Source organism: Pseudorasbora parva, chromosome 1, assembly GCF_024679245.1.
Source record: "Pseudorasbora parva isolate DD20220531a chromosome 1, ASM2467924v1, whole genome shotgun sequence".
NCBI lineage: Eukaryota > Metazoa > Chordata > Actinopteri > Cypriniformes > Gobionidae > Pseudorasbora > Pseudorasbora parva.
Window position 1 is genome coordinate 9,583,159 of NC_090172.1, and position 26,852 is coordinate 9,610,010.

The following is a 26,852-nucleotide window of genomic DNA, read 5'->3' on the forward strand; positions in this document are numbered from 1 at the left end:
AGCATTTCACCACACCTTTAATACATTTTTTGTTCGTAATTTATTCCTTTCATGTCAGATGAATTTTCAGCAACATTACTACACTTCTCAGTGTCATATCATTCATAAAACATTCTAATATGATTAGCTTAAAAATATTTCTTCTTAGTATTATTAACTGTGGAAAGTTGTGTGTGTGTGTGTGTGTGTGTGGTTTATGAGGACACAAATTTGTATAACTACATGGGTATTACACTGGTATTACACTATAAATGTGGTTTATGAGGACATATCAAATGTCCTCATAATTCAAATGGCCTTAAAAACATACTAAATGATGTTTTTTTGAGGAAGTAAAAATGCAGAATGTTTCCTGTGATGGGTAGGTTTAGGGGCAGGGGCAGTGTAAGGGGATAGAAAATACGGTTTATACAGAATAAAAACCATTGCCTATGGAGAGTCCCTGTAAACCACATAGACCAACGTGTGTGTGTGTGTGGAAACTAGGGATGACAGAGCGCTATTTCAAGGTTTTATATTAAATTTATATTATATTTCCCTCAGATCGTCAATGTACATACTGATTTTACCCTGTGCTACAAGATAAACTCATCGTGCAGCTCTTCTGTCAGAAGTTGATGCAAAAGTTCTCTTTTTCTCTATAGGCAGGAATTCTTTTTAGGTTTATTATCAAAATGTTCTTTTATATATTTGTGTGATGTTCTCACACTTTAACATGTTATGAGAAGACGGTTTACAAATGTTTATCCACCACATTACCTTTTATTTAAACCTAAATAAGAAAGCCATTGCCAGTTCGTCTGTCAGTTGGCAGGCAGTTTTGGTCACTTTATTAAAAGTTGTTGCTGTGTGCAGTGTGTTTTACCCTCCTGCTGACTATAGTGTTGTGCCCCTCCCAACCCATTCACACACACATAGATGATTCGACTATCAGTCGACCACAGAAAGAATTCTGATTCGAATGTGTAAATCCTTAGTCGGGGACACCCCTAGTGGAAACAAATAAAAAGTTCTAAAGAACATTAATTTGCAATAGAACATTTTTGTAAACAATGTAGAAGTCTTTACTGTCTCTTTTGATCAATTTAATGCATCCTTGTTGAATAAAAATTAAATTAAAATTTTTAAATTGACCCGAGTTTTTAGGGGCAGATATACTAAACGGCAAATTAGCGTGAGAGTACAATCCCATAAAAGCATCGATAGGCGTGAAAAGTTCTGTGTGTGAAGAACAGCCAGATCATTTCCATAATGTCCAATGCAATATACCAAGTGCAGCGCAAATAAGCGTCTTGTTTAAGACATGCTTATTTTGGGCGGTAAATAATGGCGCAAATACCAGTAAATTAACTAGCGCACACCTTCATTTTAATACTCTCCTACCATAAATGTTGCATCTGAAACGCCTACAAATGCATATTCAATAAATCCAGCTGCAAAATAACTGTCCACATCTTTTCAGAGCTAATTGTTCACTATCTGCGTGTCTTTAGTAAATCCTGACAGTACTTTTTCGTACACCAAAAGAGGGTTTGCGCTGGAGCGGTTAGTAAATCAGACCCATAAACTGTCATTTATATGACACACTATATATGTGTACCATGTTATTAACGTCCAGTACCATCCAAATACATTTATAAAGACTGTATTCCAATGTCTCAGGAGAAAGGGAAAGAGGGATGGATCCTGAATTAGTATTCCCTATGAGTATTCGGTCCACTGGACCCGACTGATTGAAAACCGCCGTCGCAGGACAGCGATCAATTACCTATTACTCACAGTAGGCGCGTATGCATGCCCGTGTGTGAAGGAGTTTTACAAAGCTACAATACCTGTTCATAAAGTTCCATAGCAAACTTCTGATGAGTGATACAAGATTTGGATGTGCAGGCGCCAGTCTCGGTGAATCCTTGAATGTGCAGGTGAATCCTTTCTAGAATGTTCTCCTATGAAAGATATTTTGTGTCATGAGGTATTTTTCAAAAAGTATATATATATATATATATATATATATATATATATATATATATATATATATATATATATATATATATATATATATATATATATTTAAAAAGTGTACACACATAAAAAGTGTACACACACACACACACACACACACACACACACGACATGAAAACAATAATTTTTTGTACTACCAGATATAAACACAATGGATTTGTTTGGGCTGGTACAATGGATACCTTAGCATAAAGTGAATGCACTAAGCTTTAGACATTTTCCCCAAGCCTATTATCTGCTTAAATACACCCTTTCAAACCTGAGAACCGTGGGTACATTTAGTAACACCAATAGCGCTGGGACAAATTGCCTTTTGAAAGGAACCAATATTAATCAGATTTTTAAGATTATTTTCCTCCAGTAACGATTCGAAGAGTCCTCGTTCAGTATAAAAAGGCAGCCTGGACAAATTAACAAAAGCATTGGCGGGACAGCGCCGATAGAGAACCTGCATTGACTGTTAGAGCAATGTGAATGCATCTGTGCACTCCAGGCTTGCTTTGATAGAGATCATTCATTGATTGTGTTGTTTAGGGGAGCACTGTAAATGAACTTTTACTGAGGTAATGACTGACTCTCCACAGTCCTGCTGCGCTAAACAGAAAATGATTACAGGCCCCAGTGCTAAGCAGGTTTACTGCAATTAGGTGGCCCTAAGAGAAATCCTGCACATACCAAAGGAGTAAAACATGCTTACTTCAGCTTTCCAGAGAGCGAGACAGACATTAGTGCAAGGGTGAATGAACCATGCTGTGTATACTGTACATAATAGCAGCTGAGCTTCATTTGGAAATCCATTTTAAAGCTTGCCTTTTATTTCTTGCTAAAAAGACAATTTAAAATGACCACATTAGATTAAGCATGGGGGTTGGATATTATCCACAAATTGTCTAAAAATTAGAGTCACAATGCCTGCATCAGTCTGCACAAAATAAAAAAAGATCATAATAAGGAATTATAATAATACATAATATTGCATGTATTATTGGCCTATATCAAAGGTCTGATATGTTGCATTGATTTTAATGCACTTTTTATTTGGTCATCAGGTTTCCTAAAAAGTATATAATTAGCATATGTGATAAAAGTTCATTATTTTCCATAATGTAATGATAAAAATTTAACTTTCATATATTTTAGATTCATTGCACACCAACTGAAATATTTCAGGTCTTTTATTGTTTTAATACTGATGATTTTGGCATACAGCTCATAAAAACCTCAATGATCACTGGACTTCAGGCATTTTGGCATTTCCTTCTCCCCAGTCTTCCTCCAGACTCTGGCACCTTGATTTCCGAATGACAAAATTTGATCAACAGTCCAGTGCTGCTTCTCTGTAGCCAAGGTCAGGCGGAATGCGGCACCTGTAGCCCATTTCCTGCACACGCCTGTGCACGGTGGCTCTGGATGTTTCTACTCCAGACTCAGTCCACTGCTTCCACAGGTCCCCCAAGGTCTGGAATCGGTCCTTCTCCACAATCTTCCTCAGGGTCCAGTCACCTCTTCTCTTCTTTTGCCACACTTTTTCCTTCCCACATACTTCCCCCTGAGGTGCCTTGATACAGCACTCTGGGAACAGCCTATTTGTTCAGAAATGTCTTTCTGTGTCTTACCCTCTCGCTTAAGGGGTGTCAATGATGGCCTTCTGGACAGGGTCAGGTCGGTAGTCTTACCCATGATTGCGGTTTTGAGTAATGAACCAGGCTGGGAGTTTTTAAAAGCCTCAGGAATCTTTTGCAGGTGTTTAGAGTTAATTAGTTGATTCAGATGATTAGGTTAATAGCTCGTTTAGAGAACCTTTTCATGATATGCTAATTTTTTGAGATAGGAATTTTGGGTTTTCATGAGCTGTATGCCAAAATCATCAGTATTAAAACAATAAAAGACCTGAAATATTTCAGTTGGTGTGCAATGAATCTAAAATATATGAAAGTTTAATTTTTCTCATTACATTATGGAAAATAATGAACTTTATCACAATATGCTAATTTTTTTAGAAGGACGTGTGTGTGTGTGTGTGTGTGTGTGTGTGTGTGTGTGTGTGTGTGTGTGTGTGTGTGTGTGTGTGTGTGTGTGTGTGTGTGTGTGTGTGTGTGTGTGTGTGTATATATCATGGCACATTCCTCATTCTGACTCACAATATCACACACAAAGAAACTTACGAAGCACTCAGCAGCATCATCCATGAAGCCTAACTGAAAGCGCTGCTCATCCTTAAAGGTTTCAGCTAGGGCATTACGCAGGTTATCTGAGGGTAGCGCTCGCTCCCGGCTGTGCTGAAACTGACAGAATATTCCCTGCAAAACAAACAAAGTGCTTTTTACCACTAACAAAAGATTTGTATTTAAAGAAAGCATTAAATACTGCTTTATGATGTGTTTGGCCATGAGAATACCTTCAAAGCGCAAAAGATGCAGGAGTCCCCCAAGCAGTAGTGGTTTGGAAGCTGACGAAGACTCCGTCTGAAGATATCGAGGTGCCACAGCACCTGGAGTGCAAGGAATTACAGAAAAATCTGATTTAGAATTACCTCACCTCGACGAATGACAAACAATTACTCAAGCTCTGCTGCAAGCTGCCTCGCAGTCTACGGTCTACATGAGCAGCTACTCTCTAAGGGTGCGTTTACAAGGGATACGATAAATGGTATCTTTAGGGTGGTTCTTTTGGTCCGGACCAAAAAAGGAAACATTACATTTAATCCTGGTTTGCTTAGCATTCACACTGTCATTTCTATAACCAAACCTAAAGATACAAAAACAAAAATAATGTATGGCATACATTTTGCAATGAATCTTAACGAACATCTTAAACAATCCTGGTTGCGGAGCTAAATGCGCTCTCTTACATATGATTTTACCAGCTGACCAGCTGTTTGCTTTTCATTGGACGAGAACCATCTTTTCAGTGGTCTCGGTCCGCTTGTTTGGTGCACACCAGGGTTTGGACGGCAGTGTTCACATTATTCAAATTAACCACACTAATAAAGCAATCACAGCAGAGTTTGTTTTAATATAATCAAACCTGGCAAATGTGAACACACCCTAAGGCTGCACTCTAATGCATTCAAGTTCTGTTATTTTAGTAATATTTTCAGGGAGTTTTTAAAAGCAAATAGTTTAAGACTTTCTTTTTAAACCCACACAAATAAAATGAGTACCATATGTCCACTTACAACAAACATTACACAGGTAGATCATATTAGGTTGTATTGCAATTCCTGTACTCACGTCCTCAAATTTAAGAGCTTTTGCATTGATAATTAAGATGTTTGTTGTACTTAAGATTAGGGATGTCCCCGAAGCCGAATACTATGTTTGGAAAGGAAATTACACATTCCCTTTTTTAGAAAGGAAAAAACATATTTCAGTGCTAATTGGGTTCTCTCAGAGTTATATAGTCGGGTAATTATATAGTAAAAGTTGCAGGTATCAATTTTCAATGATGCTTTCAATATGCAGGGTTTTGTACATGCTTTTTACTTTCAAATTTGTGATCATGCAAGCGTATAGGGACCTGCAGTACAGAGCACAGCAGATATTTGTTAATGACGTTCAGGATCTGTTGCGCACCAAATCCTCAGACATCATCCTGTCAGTCAAGCCTGTGCTTTTAGGGGCTCAGCAGTTTCTGAATTTGGATTTAGGTTTTTTGGCACATCCCTACTTAAGATATTTAAAAAGTAAAACTTATGAAATTAAATTTGACTTTAAAAACTGTTTTTACCATATTTCAAAAGTTCTAAAGGACCCAAGGAGATCCTGTATTTACATACTAGTATAGTATTTATTCATATTTTACATTATATTTTTATTTTCTATTTAAATATTTGTTCAGTTTTAGTAATTGCTACGTGCTTGACATCCTTAGTTTTTAAAATATTTTTAGATAGCATTAATTTATTTTCTATTTCAATTTTAGTCATGTAGATTTTCAAGTTAAATTAGAAATGCTGCTTTGTCAATTAACATAATATATATGTTTAGGTATTTAATCTAATATTTTGATTTTATTTAAACTTTATTCAATTATCAAGTTTTAAAAAAAAAAATATCTTTAGTAGCTTTGGTTTTAGTTAACGATAAAAACACTGATGCCAGTCATTTTAGAAGGTAGCATAATTTGCCTCGTACTGTTTGTCCCAGCCTTCCCTCTGGTTTTACAGGGCTTTTCAATGTGACAATCTTAAAGTCAACCTCCAATGGCCATGCATTTTTTGTTGTTGTTGCTTTTTCTTATTGGAAGTCATTTTGTTCTTAAAACTCTGAGAAAGATGACTCATTGTCCTTGCTTGGTGGAAGAGCTTAAGGGAGATTAGACCATGACAGAGAATGAGGGGTGAGAGATGTTCGTTCGTGTGTGTGTGTGTGTGTGTGTGTGTGTGTGTGTGTGTGTGTGTGTGTGTGTAGACTGGCATTGTAAGGTTACTCTTCACTCTGTCTTTCCCTTAGGCCCCAGACAACTTAGTCTGAGTATGACCTCCTCACTGGTGATGAGTACAGGAACAAGATAACAGAGAGAGGAAGAGATACACTCAATCATAATGTCCACAATCCCATTCAAGAGGGAAAACTGGCTTGCAATAACTAGCGGACTGGAAGCATGACAAATACTGTCATGAGCAAGATGGGTGGAGTTGGGATGCCGTAAATACTCTGAGGAGGAGATGACAGGTTGCTGTGGTCAGAATTCAATGTGAGTCATAAGCTAATTAAAGTATGTTGGGGGGAGTGATATTATGTTATGTTATTGTGGTAAGTCCAGTCGATCTGACTTTTATATGTAGATTTTATACTAGTCAACAGTATTTTGTTTGTTCAGAGTTGAAGCCATTAGACAGTGAATGTTAATAAAGCCAAGTTAATTATGTTGTCATTATGTTTATTAAAACGATTACCATATTTAAAGCTTAAAGTACTATTGGTAAGAACACCAGGCTATTACTATGTAAAAAAGGTAGGACACTAGGAATTTATATTATGCAGTATAGGTCAGTAAGACTTTTTTCTTTAAGAAATTAATACTTTTATTAAGCAAGGATGCATTCCATTGATCAAAACCTATAACACAGACGATCTCCATGCTTAAAAAAGATTTTGATTTCAAATACAAGCGGTATAAAAATGTATCACCGTTTCCACAAACTTAAGCAGCACAACTGTTTTCAAAATTGATGATAATTAAGATATATTTCTTGAACAGCAAATCAGCATATTAGAATGATTTCTATAGGATGTGACGAAGACTGGAGTAATGATGCTGAAAATTCAGCTTTGCATCACAGGAATAAATTACAAAATATAATCAAATAAAATGTCACAATATTAATATTTTTTGCTGTATTTTTGATCAAATAAATGCAGCCTTGGTGAGCATAAGACTACCAAAAACATCTTAATGATTTCAAACATTTAATGGTTCGATGTGTGTATATCAATTAATAGATGGAAAGATAGATGGATAGATACATGGATGAATATAGTGAATAAAACAGACCTGCTTCTACAACTGTTCCTTTAGCTTTGGTTCAAACACGTACCTGCACTGCACTGTTGAGGAAGCAGCTGTTCTGTCCCGGCTCATTTAGTAGTCCCTTGGTGGGGGCCAAGGACATCATAGATCCCGGCTGGTAAGACTTTGAAAGATTGCCCCCTCGTCTCCCGAAAAACTTGACCCATGCCATTGGATTGGGGGTATTTGCCGTCCTGCTGATGAAGATTTACTTGTTAAAGGAGGTTTGAGCTGTAATTTTAAGTAATAATGTCACAAACCAAAGATGGTGTTGTAGGGAAAAGGTCGTTTAGACTGTTTAACTTGAGGCTTTTTAGGTCTTTTCCTCTGTCAATAATTGAGTACAAGGCTTTATTTTTACTACTGACCTGTATGTAAGAGGTCTCTTGATGTGTATGTCCTAGACAGGATGGTTTGATCATTCCCTGAATAGAGTTGGGGAATTTGGGGAGTTGTTGGCGGATACTGTGGCCATAAGGCCTCTAGTGACTCGCAGCATAGTTAAAAAGCACACAGGAGGTGTCAGCTGGAATCAGTCAACCTTTAAAGGGTCATCCATGTTTCTGACGCTACTCTTGAAGGACATCAGCCTTAGGATGAGCAGGACTCACTCTGTGGAGAGAAGCAAATGCATGAATTTAAGCGATGAGCATGCCTGCTTGAATAACTCGCTCCCAAATGAATCTACACTTTGATTGTGAGACTTACTAAACCACATACATAGATTCCTGCAAATTGAAACAGCAACAACAACACAGAAACCCTTGTCATTATAAACACTTCTGTATAAATCACCAATGAGGAGTGGCTAAACATTCAAAACTGTGCAAAAGTCAGTAGGTCAGTTCATCCAAATGGCACTGCGGAGCTGAATAACATTATTATTTAACTTTTTTATGACTTTGCACCAACTTGTACAGTATTAAAGGTGCAAGCAAGCTGATACCACTGTCTTGGCAAGTGCACAGGGAAGCAATAACAGACTGAAAATATACAATGGCAGCTTTGCTGATTATAAATGAAAATCAGTGTATTGCGCTGTTAAAACAAATTCAGCCACTGGCACTGGCCTTAATACCTTTTTACATTAGGATGAGTAAATCCTGACACAATAACATTGCATTAAAGCATAGCTGTTGTAAGTCAAGTGCTTTTATTTATATAGTTTATATAACACTTTTAGAGAGTAATATCTTTGCTTTATATAATTCATACTGTTTCAAAGCTCTACAGTTATGAACAGAAATATGCTGTTCACATTGCGAAATTAAAACTCTCACATTTAAATTTTAGGAGTAAAGCAGCTCTACAGAAGGTTAATAATGCTGTTATTCTGCTCAAGCCAGTTCAATGTTGATTCAATTCCGTTCAATAATAGTTTAAAGTTCACAAATTAGGAAAGGAGTTCAGCTCAGCTAAAAGCACCTCTTCAGAAGACAATCCTGTCATTATTCACTTTGAGTCAGTTCAATGTTGATTCAGTTCAGTTCAATAACATTGCCGATGCTGCAAAGTTTATCAATTATGAAACAAATTCAATTAATCTATGAAGCAGCTCTACAGAAGACAATGGTACCATTGTTCAGATAAATTTGGTTCAATGTTGAACGATTCAGTTGAAAACTGTAAAGATGATTAGAATTGATGCAATTTAGAGCATTGACAAAAGCAGCCATATACTGAAGACAATAGTGTCATTATCCAGCTCAATACAGTTCCAGTGTTCATGTCATCTGATAGTGTCAGTGCAGTCCGATAATATTTCAGAATATTACTGAAAATTAATTGTCTTTTAACATCACTGTTGCTGAACAGTATCCTTCGTGTGCAACTTGTTTTGCTTATCGTGCATCTTCATCGTAGCCAAAGAGGTCAAAGCTACCTGTAAAACATCCCATTCCATTCATCACAGCACAGGGCCGTAATCATAGACACTGAGGGGGGAAAGTCCCCTCCATTAAATAGAAATGATCAAATTGTGCCCCTATTATTTGATATTAGTCATGAATCTCTGATGTATCCATTATGCACCACTCTGTTTTAAATTGAAAACATGCTATTATTTGGTTGATATGATAAGTCATGTAATTCATAGCTGAATGTGACATTACATTATCCATTATATTCATTCATTGAATACATTACAGACTGATATATTTTAAATGCTTATTTGTTTAAATTTTGATGATTATAACTAACAACTAAGGAAAATACCAAATTTAGTATCTCAGAAAATTAGAATGTTGCAAAAAGGTTCAATATTGAAAACACCTGGTCCCACAATCTAATCATCTAATTAACTCAAAACACCTTCAAAGGCCTTTAAACGGTATCTCAGTTTAGTTCTGTAGGCTACACAATCAGGGGGAAGACTGCTGACTTTACAGTTATCCAAAGACAACCATTGACACCTTGCACAAGGAGGGCAAAACCCAAAAGGTCATTGCAAAAGAGGCTTGCTGTTCATTCAGCGAGCTCTGTGTCCAAGCACATTAATAGAGAGGCAAAGGGAAGGAAAATATTTGGTGGAAAAAAAAGTGTACAAGCAATAGGGATAACCACACCCTGGAGAGGATTGTAAAACAAAACCCATTAAAAAATAGGTGGGGAGATTAACAAAGAGTGGACTGCAGCTGGAGTCAGTGCTTCAAAAACCACTACACACAAACATATGCAAGACATGGGTTTCAGCTGTTGCATTCCTTGTGTCAAGCCACTCTTGAACAACAGACAGCGTAAAAAGAGTCTCGCTTGGGCTAAAGACAAAAAAGAATTGGACTGCTGCTTAGTGGTCCAAAGTTATGTTCTCTGATGAAAGTAAATTTTGCTCAGGGTCCCAGAGTCTGGAGGAAGAGAGGAGAGGCACACAATCCACATTGCCTGAGGTCCAGTGTAAAGTTACCACAGTCAGTGGTGGTTTGGGGTGCCATGTCATCTGCTGGTGTTGGTCCACTGTGCTTTCTGAGGTCCAAGGTCAACGCAGCTGTATACCAAGAAGTTTTAGAGCACCTCATGCTTTCTGCTGCTGACCAACTTTATGGAGATGGAGATTTAATTTTCCAACAGGACTTGGCACCTGCACACAGTGACAAAGCAACCAGTATCTGGTTTAAGGACCACGGTATCCCTGTTCTTAACTGGCCAGCAAACTCGCCTGACCTTAACCCCATAGAAAATCTATGAGGTATCGTGAAGAGGAAGATGCGATATGCCAGACCCAACAATGCAGAAGAGCTGAAGGCCACTATCAGAGCAACCTGGGATCTCATAACACATGAGCAGTGCCACAGACTGATCGACTCCATGATACGCCGCATTGCTGCAGTAATTTAGGCAAAAGGAGCCCAAACTATGTATTGAGTGCTGTACATGCTCATACTTTTCATGTTCATACTTTGCAGTTGGCCAAGATTTCTAAAAATCCTTTCTTTGTATTGGTTTTAGGTAATATTCAAATTTTCTGAGATACTGAATTTCCTTAGTTGTCAGTTATAATCATCAAAATTAAAAGAAACATTTGAAATATCAATCTGAGTGTAATGAATGAATATAATATACTGTACAAGTTTCACTTTTTGAATGGAATTAGTGAAATAAATGAACTTGTTGATGATATTCTAATTATATGACCAGCACCTATATATACAAAAAAATCTCTTAAAGCATCGGAAATACATAATGGTTCAAAAATAACAAAAACTACTTTATTCAGCATCAGTCTTCTCTTCCGTGTTCCGTGATCCGAATCATTGATCTATTCACTGATTCATGGCCATTTGAATCTTTATTTGAGGTTTGAAAACAAACGCGGAAGAGAAGACAATGCTGAATAAAATTGTAGTTTTTGTTATTTTTGGACCAAAATGTATTTTTGATGCTTCAAGAGATTCTAATTAACCAACTGGTGTCACATATGGACTACTTTGATGATGTTTTTATTCCCTTTCTGGACATGGACAGTAAAGTGAAGTGTGCATAGACTGCATATGCTCTGGGACTAAAATATAAAATATCTTAAACTGTGTTCTGAAGATGAACGGAGGTCTTACGGGTGTTGAACAACATTAGGGTGAGTCATTAATGACATCAATTACAATTTTGAGGGAACTAATCCTTTAAGAGACATCTCAATGTTTTTCTGGAATTGATGTATTCTTGAGCCAATAAAAGGTATCAAAAACATAAGACTACCTTGTTTGAATTGGGTTTGGCTAAAAGAAGATTTTCATTTTGTCTATACTATAAGGTAGAATTGCATTGCTAAAAAGAGATTAAAATGTCATCGGTTTTCGTTTCAACTAGACGAAAAATAGTCATGGATAATTCTGACTAAAATAAGACTAAAATACTCAGAATTTTGGTTGACTAAAAAGAGTATGACTAATACTATAAAACGGACTAAAACTAATAAAAACTAAAATTACAGCTTGACACAAAGACTAGAATAAAACTAAAATTAAAACAGGATACCAAAAACAACACTGGGACTCCAGGTAGCAAAGTTTTCAGTGTCTGGGAAAGATTCTGACAATGCGACAGCACTAGAAATTGGCTGACTCCCTTGGGCAGTGTACTTATTACGGAACTAGGGAGCATTTTGAAACACACCCATGGATCTGAAAACATGCTCTCCACCCTGACTGATGCATTGGAGGAGTTTTACTGTATGCAAACTCTCCTACAGGCCTACACACCATTTTTACCACAAAAAGGTTCATAGTAGTACCTTAATGTATGCATTTGTACTCAAATATACTAATATGCACCTTTTAGGAGAAAAAAGGTACAAAGATGTCCTTTTAAGGGCACTGCCCCAGGGACAAGCTGTTGTACCCCTAAAGGTACAATTTTGACACCCTATTTTTCTGTGTGTACAGTCAGTACTACACAATAAAAATCACAATAATGTAAAATTATTCAATGGTCAATGACTGAATGCCAGCTCCATTCTTCCCGTGCAGCAGTGTTTCTGCATAACTGCATACATTTATACTGGCTTATCATTTCCTTTAGTAGGGCTATTTTACCAACAAGTTTACTTTACAAGACTTTCTATTAGGCCGTGCTGAAATAATGCATTCCTGTGATACCAATTTCAACAACAGAACAGGACATATTTCTGCTCGGAGATTGTGGCGTGGAGATCAAAAATAAGAATGTGGGAGATTATTTGTTCCAAGTTTAGTTTCAACAAATGCTGTTAAATTATATTTTTCCCCAAAATAAACTACACATTTGTCTCTCCAGCCCGTGACTGTCGCTCAGACAGAAAAGCAAGAAAAGCGTCAACAAATGAGGTCAAACTTGAGATTGAGAAAGCATAATGTCAGAATGATGCATGTTATTTTTGGACAGACTGAATGCTCTCTGTCAGTACATAGACAGAAAACCTGCTGAACAGCATTTCATGCACACTGGTATTAAAAAAATCCCCTCCAAAGTAGTTTTAAGGTAACCAAAGCAAAGTTTGACCACTGACCCACTAACAGCATTTCTGCTGAGATTTAACAAAAGAAGCAGCACGTAAACAAGGAAAAAACACCTACTTGAGGCTGTGCAGTGCTTCTCATTTATAGTGTGGTCACAGCCTGCCATAGGAACACATTCCAGGGTGATCACTAAAGCTACAGTGTTGCTAAAGAGCACTTGTCTTCAGGATTGGGCGCCCTGGAGACACACCTCTGCAAACACATGTTCCAGTTTGAGGCAACAACAACTAGTTTGGTAAAACATGTTTACGTTCAGGTGTGAACCTCCTGTAAAGTGTATTAATCATTTGTTCAGTCAATAAATCATCAGTTCTTATTTTAAATCAAATTATGAAACAAACACATAAGTGGCTGACTCAATCTTCATGAGACTGTCTAGATCATATTTCACAATGGAAACAACTTTTTTTGCATTACTTTCAGCACAATGTGATACGATTTGTCTAGTTGTTCATGACTACTGAATTAGGATTTCAAAAAGATAAATATGGATTTTCATTTGAATTTCAGGCCTTTGAAATATGGTCCTTGTGATATATAACTATAATATTTAAAAGGCAGAGATAAAAGTAAAATAATGTTTTTAATGTTAATAAAAAGTTAAACTAAATGACAAAAGAAACCCGACTTCTACCTTTTCCAGTTTTTATAGATTTGTTTTTGCGTACTATTTTATCTAAAATATATTTTTCTAAATGACCATCCATTAACTGCGACTAAACATTTTTTTTCTCTTACAATAAGTCATTCCAAAAATCATGGCAACTGATGTCAGTAGATTTACATATATCACAGCCACTGCACTAGCCATTATTTTTTAATGAAAGTAGAAGTAGGCATGTTATCCATGCATTCCTGGCAAGGAAAGCCCCTTATACTTGGGATCGGCCACTTATAAAGCGTTTCTGGGTGTTTCTCCCTCATATCTGCTTCAAGGTCTTCATAAATTGTGGCTTTTTTTATTGCTTTGAAAACCACCTTATGCGAACGTACAAATGGGAGTTTTGTGAAATTGGCATGTTTGCATTGGCCGTATTTTCCATTAGCAATTTCAATAGTAATGGAAATGCAGCTAGTGTCTGTTAGAACAATGCCAAGTTTACGGACATTTCCTTCAGAAAAAATAAAATAAAATATCGCAGTCTAATATTTCTTCACCTTCCATCACGCAGCTCAAAGGCACTTTATTCTTTAATCTAATAAATGAACAAATTAACATATTTGTTTTAACCCAAGATCTAACTGCTGACTTTTATTTTAACAGAGAGACATTTTTAGGAAGCAGCATTATTTAAAGGAAGTATTACTGAAAAGAAGCCTCTGGATAAAATAAATCAAGGTAAGCATCCCATTTCTTTGATAGAGATGTTTTTGTTTAAAATTGTATTACTTTGATGTATTACTTTTAATCCATGCGGTAGTAACGACTTCAATAGGCTGGTAACATCAGCCACTCATTTACCTCTGCAGTCGTCTGCAGTCTTATCATCACTGACAGTAATAGAGAGCAGTGTGTTGCAGAGCGGATCACAGCTACCACAATCAGGTGATGATGTAGCTGGAGAGTGGAAAATGCTGACATTATGGGTGACGTTTTTACTCCTGAGCTCATGAGACACCGGTTATGGTAATTCATCCCAGCATGACACAAACTTGGCCAGCAAGAGCAAGGGTGAGGTAGCACAGAGAAAAAAAAAAGGTAAACGACCAAAAAAAATAAAAATTGCAATTTTAAAAATACAACATCCACATTGCCTACTCTACACTGCAAGATCGGTTCACTATCTAACTGATGATCACTTTATCAGTGGTATTTGCCAAGCCAAACCTCAGTATTACTATTGCTCAAACTTAAGGTTGTGAAATTTAACAAACCACCAATCCCAACCATTAAACTATGGCATCATAGTTTCTGCAACTACTATGTCTCTCTGTTTCTGCCACAAGCATTAATCAAATAGATTGCTGCAATGATGATCTAGATCTTTATAAACCGGGAGTTACCATCAAACCGAAACTTGCCGAAAACCCAAATAGGACTTTTCCATTGCCATTTGGATTGTAAACTAAACGAGGTGGTGAAAGCGAAATAGTCAGTAGATTATCTGCTATATCAATATATATGTAAATGCATAATTGTGATGACGACAATCTCTGTAGTCCCATTTAGCCAATATAGCCGCTTGTCCTCGACCGCCAATTTCAAGACAAGTAAAAGCTGAAAGGGGGTTGGGGTCTAATGCTATTTTATTAGAAATCCATCCAGATCTGATACTGTGTGAATAACATTGTGTTATTGTTAAGCCCCAGTACCGCACAAAAACATTATAAATCATCATCAATGCCTAGTGCACTATATAAAGTGTTCTGAAGCCATTCCATAGTTTAATGTGGTTCAGATGAATATTTAAGTAATTAAATTCAAGTTCATGTAAGTGTCAGTCACTCTCCACTCAGCTTTAAACTGTGTCGGGTTCGGTTACGACACAATGAAACTCTCTCAAAGATGATTTAATGTTCCTGTTATTATGCTTGATCTGTAGATAACGATCTATGGTTTTGAATAAAATCATACATTTTTTTAAATAATGAAGTTGTCTGTAAACAAACAGAAGAGTGATTATCAGTTTAACAAATTGAGGTATAAAAATTCTACCTAAAATTTTTAAACAAAACAGCGCCGATATAGATTTTCTGGTATCGGATGGGATCAATTCTGAAGAAAAAAAAAAAGGTATCGGTGCATCCCTAACCCCTACAGCTCTCTATTGCACAGTTTGTTGAAAAAGAGCTGTGCTAAGTGATCAGACATATGATTCTTGATACAACAGACGTCACAATTCATATTCCATATTCTTGTTTACAGTCCCTGACAAAAGTCGTGTCGCTTGTGTACAAATTGACCTAAAGTGCCGCTGAAATATATTTCTAATCAAGATTTTTTTACAAGAAATGGCTCATTTTAATCCCACCAGCTTTTGTGATAATGTTTCAGTGAAAAACTAAACTTTCAAAAAGTATTCTAATATTCACAGCTTGGTAAAGCCCATTGAGTCAATTTTTGCAAAGACATAAGTGTTGTCGCCTTGTCATATGAGCTTCCCCTGTGACTAATATTGGATCAATTTGGTCTCAAGTGCGTATAAAAAGAACCCCAGTACGCTAGACCTTCACATCAACTGCAACTAGACCTCTGCAAACATGCCTAAGATTCACCCTGAGACTAAAGTTTTGATTATCAAGAGGCTGAAGACCAGATCCACTGCTGATGTGGCAGATACCTTCAATGTGTCTCAGCGTCAAGTACAGAGGATAAAAAAAAAGATTTGAAGAGACTGGAGACGTTTTTGACAAGCCCAGGTCAGGCAGACCCCGCAAGACAACTGCTCGAGAGGACCGTTTGTTGGCTTGAAAATCCAAGGCCAGCCCATTTTCCACTGCAGCAGAGCTCCACGAGACCTGGTCACCTGAAGTCCCTGTGTCAACCAGAACAGTTTGTCGGATTCTGTCTCGAAATGGCCTCCATGGTCGAATCAGTGCCCAGAAGCCAGCACTAAACAAAAGACAATTGAAAAACCGTGTGGCATTTGCCAAGGCCCACAGCCTGCTAAAAGGATGGACGCTGGAAAAGTGGCCGAAGGTGGATTTTTCAGATGAATCTTCTGTTGAATTACACCACAGTCGCCGCAAATATTGCAGGAGATCTACTGGTGCACGAATGGATCCGAGATTCACCCAGAAAACAGTGAAGTTTGGTGGCGGAAAAATCATGGTCTGGGGTTACATCCAGTATGGGGGTGTGCGAGAGATCTGCAGGATTGGAAGGCAACATCAATAGTCTAAAATACCAAGAAATCTTAGCTACCTCTTATATTCCCAACCATAAAAGAGGCCAAATTCTGCAGCAGGACGGTGCTCCATCGCATACTTCCATCTCCACATCAAAGTTCCTCAAGGCGAAGAAGATCAAGATGCTCCAGGATTGGCCAGCCCAGTCACCAGACATGAACATCAGTGAGCATATGTGGGGTAGGATGAAAGAGGACGCATGGAAGACGAAACCAAAGAATATTGATGAACTCTGAGAGGCATGCAAGACTGCTTTCTTAGCTATTCCTGATGACTTCATCAATAAATTGTATGAATCCTTGCCAAACCGCATGGATGCAGTCCTTCAACCTCATGGAAGTCATACAAGATATTAAATTTGAATCTCACAGCACCACAACTTAATTTGCTGACATATTTTTGTATTTGCAGTAAATTTGTTCAATTTCTGTATAGGCGACAAAACTTTTGTCTTGCCAAAATTTGACCTTTCTGTCTTGATTAAATGATAAATATCATTTGGGAGGGTTTTAGATTTTCATATGAGCTATTTCTAACACCAGTGAATTAATTAAAAGTCAGGTTAATATCAGGTATTTCTAGAAAATAGATAAGCGACAAGAATTTTGTCAGGGACTGTAGACTCCAAGCACAAGAAGGCTCTACAGCCATATCTAGGCACCAGAACATCATAGCTACTAAACCAGACTTTCCAAAACATTTAGTAATGATGACTGACTCTTTCACTTCTTACCTAATGTAAGTGAGGATATGCCCCCACCCTTTCTATAAAGAGCTAAAATGACTGAACTGCAGATGAGATCATTTCCTGTGCTTTCGTTATGCCTTTGATCAGTTTCCTAATTTACAATGACTTGCTTAAACTGTGACATTCTTGAGCTAATAATATATGTGAAGTAGAATCCTGATTATTCTTGGTCTTGAAAACAAAAATATGAACCCCAAAATGAAAACACTGTCATTCCAAACATGTTCACTGTGGAACGCGCACGCACATTCGCACACACGCACACAAATACATTTTTGGTTACAACTGACTTCCATTGAATAAAATATATATATATATTTCTCAAAGTATATATTTTATATTCAACAGAAGAAATTAAGTCATCTCAGTTAAGTATACAATATCATCCACCACCCAATTTAATCTTCTTACATTAAATTGGATTTTAATTGAATATTCAAGACTAAGTAAAAATAATAAATGGCTCTATTTCTCCTACTTACATTATCCATTAGTTTTATATTACCTACCTATTAAAAAATTACCTACCACGGCTACAGAGCTAAGATTATAATTTATCTGAATATGGAGCTCATGGTTCTGTAATACTCAAAATTCAAGGCTTTGATGAACTGTCTAAATCACAAAATATGGATTGATATCTTTCCTAAGCTAAAGTAAAGATCCCCCACAGACTAACAGAGGAGAATGACAGAATAATGAAGGAGTAAATCACTCAAAGATCATTTCACGACACCATTAACACTGCTCAATATATAACAGAACATTTACGTCAATAAAATGTTAATTTAAAAAAAGAAAAATTATCTCTATCATGCACTGCCCTTTACAAAGTTCAACAGTTTAATGAGCTTTTCTGCTCTTAATTCATTGACTCATTCTTCAACTTCGTTTTTCCATATAACTCATGGTTTGACTTTACAAAGAAGTGTGGCCAAATTGTAATACATTCTAGCTACATACCATACTTATTTGAAGCAACAAATTATCTTGCTATTTAGTATTTACAAATGTATATAAATGACAAATGTAACGTTGTGAAATAAATGCAAATGAACGCAACATTCTTGTGTTTGAGCAATGACAAAATGTCGGCGTCACTGCACACTGACAGATTATGCAAACTCACATGTCAACAGTAATCTGGCCTATAGACTACTAAACAGCAAAGCAATGATGCGTTTGATTGAAATGTATCAATGTTGCAATGCATGCATGATAAAAATAACCAACTGAAGGAGTAGTCTGAAAATAATTTGTATGAGAAACACCTGCAGAACGGATATTATGCAATAAAACAATGATTATTACCATCATTAATTATAGGGCTGGGTTGGAAATATTGATTTCTCAATATAAACTGATTCTCATTTTGATTAAGCGATATGGATTCTTAAATCCCAAATTCCGAATAATCAATCTTTCAGTCTATGAAGGTCTGTTGATGAGTGAACTTTTGTAATGCTTCTAAAATCCAATAAATCACAATAAGCGTTGTGCTTTTTTATCTTCTTCTGTTTTTATGAAAGAAAAAAAACTTCTGAATTATGAAATTCAAACAGTAAATGTGCTCTGTGGCGTAAAAGATCATTGTAGCCGTGAACAATTATCCCTTCCTCTTTACTACTAGTTATAGCATTAAATAAACAAGAAAAAAACAGTACAACTTACTGAATATCTTATGTAAATGCTCAATTAGTGTTACCTCTGCGCAAAAAGACAGTGTTGGGGTAACGCATTAAAAGTAACGCGAGTTACGCAATCAGATTACTTTTTTCAAGTAACTAGCCTTGTAAAGTAACACATTTACAAAAAAAAATCTGGGTTACTCATTCAAACAAGTAACGAAAGTTGCTTTTTCTTCACATTTATTGACTGATGCCTCTCCTGTACACATGTTGAGAGATCTAGGCGCCGTGTGCGCTGTGTGAGCGTGGTTATTGCAGTTCAAGACTAAAACTGAGCAAGCATTTATTCATCTCGCTTGCACAAAAACAGATCCAGTAATCATCAAAATGAATAAAAACAGTGAAATGCCAACTTAGAAAATAACACAATATACGTATGTATTTAATCTAACTTTATTAGCCAGTGTATATGCTGCTGACCGCTGATGATCCAATTCAACCAAATTAATAAGCAAAAATTACTTAAGATAAACGTCACCTATGGTACAGTGCAGTACACAGTTATTTCCATTTTGATTGTCAGAAGTTGTGAATGCTAACAAAAATTCTGAAACGTACCGTATCACTTTTTTGGAACCCTTCCATTGGGGTACCTAGCACAGCAGTCCGTTACCTAAAGCTAGACTCACTGCAGAACGTTGATTGGTTGACAGAGAATCATTAATGCAGCCTGCAGCCTTCGCTCAAACAAAGCGTGTCTTCTTGTGACAAACAGCCACATGCAGAGACGCAAGAACAAGACCTGCTGTATGTCCTGCATTGTTGTTTACTGTGTTGCTTTCTTTGTATGACAATGACGTTTCTCTGCCATGCCTATCAAGTCATTGTAATGTTGGATCAGAGTTAAACGTCCCGGATCGTACTGTACTGTACCATTACTTTCTTCTCTTGCATTCTATTCTTCTACAATCCCTCTACTGTACAGGCGTGAATTTGCATTTTCTTCAGACTGAGGTTTATACATTTCACCTTTGGTGTGAAAGGGCCTTTACATTTGCCCAAAATAACTTTTTTTGTAATTAAAAAACAAACAAGCCCAGCCCACATGAGAAACAGTAATGCAAAAGTAACACGATTTGTTCTTTTTATGGAGTGACGCAATATTATTTGCTGCACATTACTTTTAAAAGTAACTTTCCCCAACAATGCGGAAAGACGTCAATAAAACAACAGATTGTAACATTACATTCACCTCAGAAACGTGGATGTCCATAAACTCAATACAATTATTCATTATATTATTCATATCATTATAATTTTACTTAACCAGTTCTTCAAAACTTAATGTAATGACTATTAAGTCCATCAAGTTATTATTAAAATGCCCTTCCTTAATAAATTACACATAAATTAAACCTAGCCCAAAAACAGACAGGAGTCATTTGGGAAAGAATGAGTACAAAAGTCATATTGAAAATGGACAAATAAACCACTGTGAGGAATATGGGACAGCCACACGCCACAGCACTAAAAACATTGTCACTCTGTGAAGAATAACATCCTATTCTGACAGCAAACCCACAACAATTGCTACACAAAAAGACCAGTTTTGCCCTGGTGGGACACACTGCTGAGGCGAAACATGACACGCTCCCGAAACCCTGAAACAACACTGAGGGAGCGGCAGAAATCCCGGAGGAATGGAGAAGGCAGTTTTGGCTTCAAGCAACAATGCTGTGGCCGTTTCCTGTGTGGGCTTCCTGTTGGTCATGTCTTGCGTTCCAGCACACGGTCAGCACTTTGAGTCCAGACACCGGGCAGGTCACGGCCATTAAATACACAATACGTTTGCATGGAGGTGATAAAACAACTCCAGAACAAACAAAAACAGATGTATAGGAGACATTAATTTTTATCAGTGACTGAAGTACAATATCCTCTGAAACATACTCGACTTCCTAAACGTTTCCTCACTTCCCAAACGGCTTGCCAATAAATGTCAAATTCACAATGCGGCCACCAACTCGCTTTCCTTTCATTTTTCAGCTGAAAAATGGCTTCCTCCAACAAGGTTTAAAACATTTATTCAGCTTCAGTGGCTTCATGCATTATTAGTGGGGTGCTTAGTCAGACACTTCCAGATATTCAGAGGAGGATTCCTAGTGAACAATAACAAATGAAGCAGCTGGCTGCTATGCTGAGAAGGGGTCTATTTTGATTCAGAGAGATCAGCAAAAACTTCTACCGCTTTGGGTACATTTACCTATTAGCACCTGTCACTTGCTTTCACAGTAGTATCACACTGTAAAAAAAGATATGATCAAGGAGTACATTACTTTGACTCATCAAAATTAAGCTATTTTATGATTCTAGTCAGTTTAATTTTATTTAAGTTGAAATTACATGTACAGCAAGTTGATTACACTTGAGGGGGCATAACATCCCAATCTCATGTTACCTATAGTCTTCCTCTTTCATATGTCCGAAGTCTCTTTGGTTTTATCAGATTTATAAAAGAGATACGCTGCATGGAGTCTTTCTGAAACTAGCAGAACTTGTGAAGGCGTGCAGTGGGCAGAGCTAAAGAGTTACGAGCAACCACACATTTCTTGGATAACTTTTGATTCACTATACCTTCATGTCGTTGACATTATGCTTATGCGCCGATTGCCAACAAAGCACACATTTGATGCAGTTTCATTTCATGACAGAGAACAAACAAACTTGCAGAACTCTGTTGCTGCTCCGGAAAAACAAACTGCCTCCACTGTTTCCTTGACACTGAAGCTGAACATGGTTATCTTTCCCTCACAACCAAAAACACACTTCTTTTGTGACATTGGGTGTGTTTACATGCACACCAGTAAGCCGATAGCTCAAAAAATCATCTTATTGAAATAATCAGTTTTCCCCGTTTACATGCAAACCAGTAAACTGACAATGCAACTAAACCGCGTTTACATGACTTTATTAATAAACCGGGTTATTTCCTTGTAGTGACGTCAAAAATAATAATGTCCGCATCTGACTCGGCGTATTCTAAATGTTACTTCAGTTGTGATGTTAAATAAAGCGTGCAACGTGTCAGCAGGAGATTTACGGCTCATAATATTCTCTCATGCAGTTTTGACTGAACCTCTTCTACTTCTGCTGCATGAGATGAGAACACATCTTTACAATTTTCTGGGTCTTAAAAGAGTCTGCGTTTGTGATATGTCCTTATTTCATGTAAACACTAGCTCGCTGTCTGGATGCGTTTAAACATGCTCTAAATTTGCGGTTTTGTCACCTATCGCACATGCGCACTTCAATAAGCCGACAGAAAGCAGGTTAATGCGTTTACATGCCACATCTGTCCCGTCCGGTTTATGCTTAGGCCGTTTATGACCTTACTGCGATAAAAGAAAACGGGTTACCGCGTTTACATGACCATGTTCATTGTCGACTTATTAGGCATAATCGGCGTAAGAACGTGCTTAGAAACGCACCCATTGACACTCTTGCTTCTAGTTCTGGTTGATGTGCACACGTGCATATTCGGGAGAAGTGCACATACAAGTAATTCCGCCCTTTATGACTTCGAAAAGGGCCATACTCTAAAAAAAAAAAAAACTTTTAATCCTGAAGGAGAGTATTTGGCACAGAAATACTCTTTCATGCATCTAACTATTTTTTTAAATAATGTTTAGCATGAGAATCCAACTCTTTAACAGTGTAAATAAGCCACAATGCATGAAATAACATTAGACATTTTTCTTTTATGCCAAAAGTAAAGATTATGTTCCATGAAGATATTTTGTAAATTTCCTACTGCAAATTTATAAAAAAAAATATCATTTGTAATAATATGCGTTGCTAAGCACTTCCTTTGGACAACTTAAACAGCAATTTTATCAGTATTTAGATCAGATTTTCAAATATTTGTATCAAGGCCAAATATAGTCCTATCATAAACCATACACTGCAAAAAAAGTCTGTAAAAAATAGTTTATGTTTTAAGGGTCAACAGAAATTTCCATAAAATTACTGGATAATGTACTGGCAGAAAATTACCAGTACATTTTCAATTTTTATTTTTTACAGTGTACATCAATGATACATCAATGGAAAGCATTTATTCAGCGTTCAGATGATGTATAAATAAAAATAAAAAAAAATTCTTCATGACTGGTTTTGTGATCCAGGGTCACATATGTTAAAGCGTCTTTGGTTCTTCTGTGGTTTCGACAAAATAAATCGAGGGAAAGACAGGTATGACATCACTGATAAGCGATGGACAGTCCGTGTCCTAGTTATCTGGGATAAGTACACAAGTCAACAAAATGTTGTAGAGGTTACATATTGTGCCTTTAAGGAACCAACTTAAAAGTTGAAATAGGTTTGAGGTGAAGATCCTCTCATAATAACAAATGCATGACTTATTTAATTTCCGTCTGTCTTAGTAATTTAGTCATCACTATTCAACCAAAATCCTTGATGGTTTCAAAATACTCAGAGATTGTAATAAATAAATAAATAAACAAACCATTTACATCTATGTACGTGTCAAAATAAGACAATCCACCACACAGCCTTAAACACAATGTTCATATGGTAATGTTGTCCTTCCTGTATGGTTCATAAATGTGACATCATTGTCAAGCTTGCACAAAGAGTCATTTCAAAATACGCCCGCACACACATTAACGTCCACGAACAAGCATGCACACGCCTATGCAAAAACTATGAGTACATTGCACTACGCTAGTTACAGAATGTATTTGCGGCTACATGTAAAATGATCAAACTTGATCGGCATAACTTGCTTTCCACGAAACTCCTCCCTATGCAATTCCACTAATTTCCACCTCGACAGGGTACAGCAGTGAACTGATCTTAAGTCACTGTTTTATACAGATCTGAATGAGCTGATACCAGATGAGACAGGCCATAATGGAAGACACAGCCGGTTCTACTGCATGCCGTCTCGTATAGGCAATAGCAGTGCAAATATGAACATCTTGAAAATGACAACATGCTAGAAACTAAAGAAATGTTGATCCGTCTTCCTCAAGTCTCAACATTCTTCCGTCACTACAAATGCATCATTTGTTTACTTGGACTAGAGTCACCACACTAAAATTAACATATTTAAAACACTAATGGAATTTAAACATTCTGAGGGATCAGAGAAAATACAAATGTGTATGGAAAGTTTTCTAGTCTTAATAAATGAGTCAAAGAAAAGCTGACTATCCTCTTGCGTATAAATAAATGTTGAACTTCTGCACTCGCATGGTTTAAATGAAATGCATGAGCAGCAAACTTTAATGAGAAGAGTGCTTTGGCAAGTGTGTAGAGCCAATTTAATCAGCTGCAATGTTTGCAAAAAAACAAATTAATCATTTCATTGCATCCCCAGATGCAATACCTCTACTACAAGTTCTACCTCTTGAAAAAAAATGTCTGCTCAGAAAAAAAAAAAAAAAAATCCCCAAACCCTGAAAATACATTTTAAATCACTTTTTTCTTACTATCTAATTATTTTCAAAACTTCAACTTGTCATTTCCATTTACACTGTAATAATGTATCAGTAGGCCTATGCATCGCTTTCCAGTCCAATTCTATTTTTTTTTCTTTAAAAAGTTTATATTCACTTGAGAAGCAAAATTGTCTAAGACTAAGCAAGAAAATAAATAAATTCAGTAGGGTTTATTTACTTATACTATTATATATGATTTATTTGGGGGACATTTTTTGAATCTAGTCTCAAATAACAAAAACACCTGAATGTGGAAACACTTGAAAGAAATGAAGACAAGAAGCACAAACATGCTGTCAGTAAGACACGTTTCCCAATTTCATGAGGATAACGCAATAGTAGGGATGAGTTTCATTCATTTAATGAATTCAATTCAGCTCTGCAAAGTAGGCTATTATGTATCAACGCGGATTCGTACTCAGCAGAGTGACATCAAGTGGTACTTGTATTGAAAATATTGACATTGCTTTACACACACGTAGCCTATGTCGCAACATACACGAGCTTTGTACTAAGTACAAAGTAAACCATTTAAAAAACCAATAAAAAAGACAATTTAGGGATTTGTCACGTAAAGGTTCTACATGTAAAGTAGCTAAATAGCAAAGCTAGTTCTGAAGTGAAACGCTGAGGCGCGTCTACCTGATTCAGGTGCATTTCCGCCACATGCGCAGTAACGAATGAAACATGGCGTTGAAAAGTTTGACCAAAACAAAATGTACTGACATGACAAGAGACGTATCTACTCACCGCGTGCACAGCAAATGACTTATACTCCTTTCTTTCTTTCAGCGTCTAGTGAAATACTTTACTGAGAATCAAAAAATCCCATTGACTCCTGCTGAATATCGGCGTCAAACTGCTGTACTGAAAAGCGGAAGCGACAGACGACGCACGAAAACACACCGGTAAAGATGTACCTACAGCGATACTGTATACATAACACCATAAGCGCCTTCGCTCTTATATCTTCTTATTGTGTTTTCTTATTTCTTTCTTTAGTTAGTTAAAATCCTGCAGTGTGAAGAGAAAGGTCCCTGCAGTAGTCCTGTGTGTATTACTGATGTGAGTTAACTGACTGACTGACTGCGGGCACCTGAATTTCCAGCTGGTTTCGGTGCTGAGGTGAAACTCCGCCTCTGTTCTTCTACACTACAGTATGTACTGCAGTCTGTCCCAGTGCAGCACGGCGAAGGGAGGAGTTTGTCCTGCTTTCTCACACTTTCCTCTGCTGTGTCGACACAGAGCAGCTACTTATTTTGTGGCTCTGTTTCAAACCTCACATGGCTGCAGAAATTTGGAACTGTGCATCTGTACAAAATTGATGTGCACAAAACTATACTGATATAAAAGTATATATAAAACGTGTACTTTAAGATAGGCCTATAGCTTATTAATATTGATGAAATTGCCACTTATGCATACTAAAACTTATGTTTGTGAATACGCTTTAGTAAGTTTTTTTAAAGTGCACTTTGCAATAATTTCTAAATAAAAGTCATCATCCTTTGATTTTGCGTCGTGATAAAATCCTTAAATGCATGCAATCCAATCATTATTACATATTCAGGTCTTTAGTAAATCTATCACGGGATTGCACTAATAGCCTATATAATTCTTCTGATATTAGAGTAACAATTAGGCTACAAAAGAATAAAATAAAGCATATTCTGTTACCTTTTGGAGCTTGTAAGGGTTCAGTTTGAGCAGATGTTTTATCCCATCATCACTTTCTTTGTCAGAGTTCATGTCCCAGTACATTCAGCATTTAGCTCATATTAACAATCTCAAACATATTCTCAAAACCATAATGTTCAACTTCTTCAAAATCAATATTTGAATCGCTGACAGCTTCCTAGATCTTCTGTAATAAACAAACTACGTATTGTAAATTTGTATGTAATTATAATTAACATGCAAAAATTGCACACATACACCCACAAAATTTGCATTCAATAATAGAAATGCTACTCTTTGTTTTTTGTTTATTTAATGTGTTCGTTATACAATTAAGTACTGGGTAATATTAAGTATACAAAAGGTTTAGGGTTTGGTTTGGTTGCATGTAATTATGCATAAT

At 36.7% G+C, this 26,852-nt stretch overlaps 1 protein-coding gene across 5 annotated transcripts in view; it reads right to left on the reverse strand.

Annotated features, from left to right (window-relative positions):
• The window catches only part of LOC137042697 (inactive ubiquitin carboxyl-terminal hydrolase 53), a 72,641-nt gene extending 46,831 nt beyond the window's left edge, over window positions 1-25,810 (reverse strand). Inside the window, exons 1-6 of one of the 5 annotated variants that reach the window (XM_067418839.1) lie at window positions 25,523-25,810; window positions 7,905-8,148; window positions 7,565-7,730; window positions 4,421-4,513; window positions 4,188-4,322; window positions 1,833-1,946 (exon numbers count right to left, since the gene is read on the reverse strand). In XM_067418839.1, the coding sequence (XP_067274940.1) occupies window positions 1,833-1,946; window positions 4,188-4,322; window positions 4,421-4,513; window positions 7,565-7,708 (486 nt within the window). In that variant the 5' untranslated portion in view covers window positions 7,709-7,730; window positions 7,905-8,148; window positions 25,523-25,810. Of the gene's footprint in view, window positions 1-1,832; window positions 1,947-4,187; window positions 4,323-4,420; window positions 4,514-7,564; window positions 7,734-7,904; window positions 8,149-13,082; window positions 13,104-16,890; window positions 16,996-19,868; window positions 20,360-25,522 lie in introns of those variants that run through there. The other 4 variants (XM_067418830.1, XM_067418959.1, XM_067418867.1 and 1 more) reach the window with 4 other exon arrangements.
• Window positions 25,811-26,852: the final 1,042 nt, after the last annotated feature.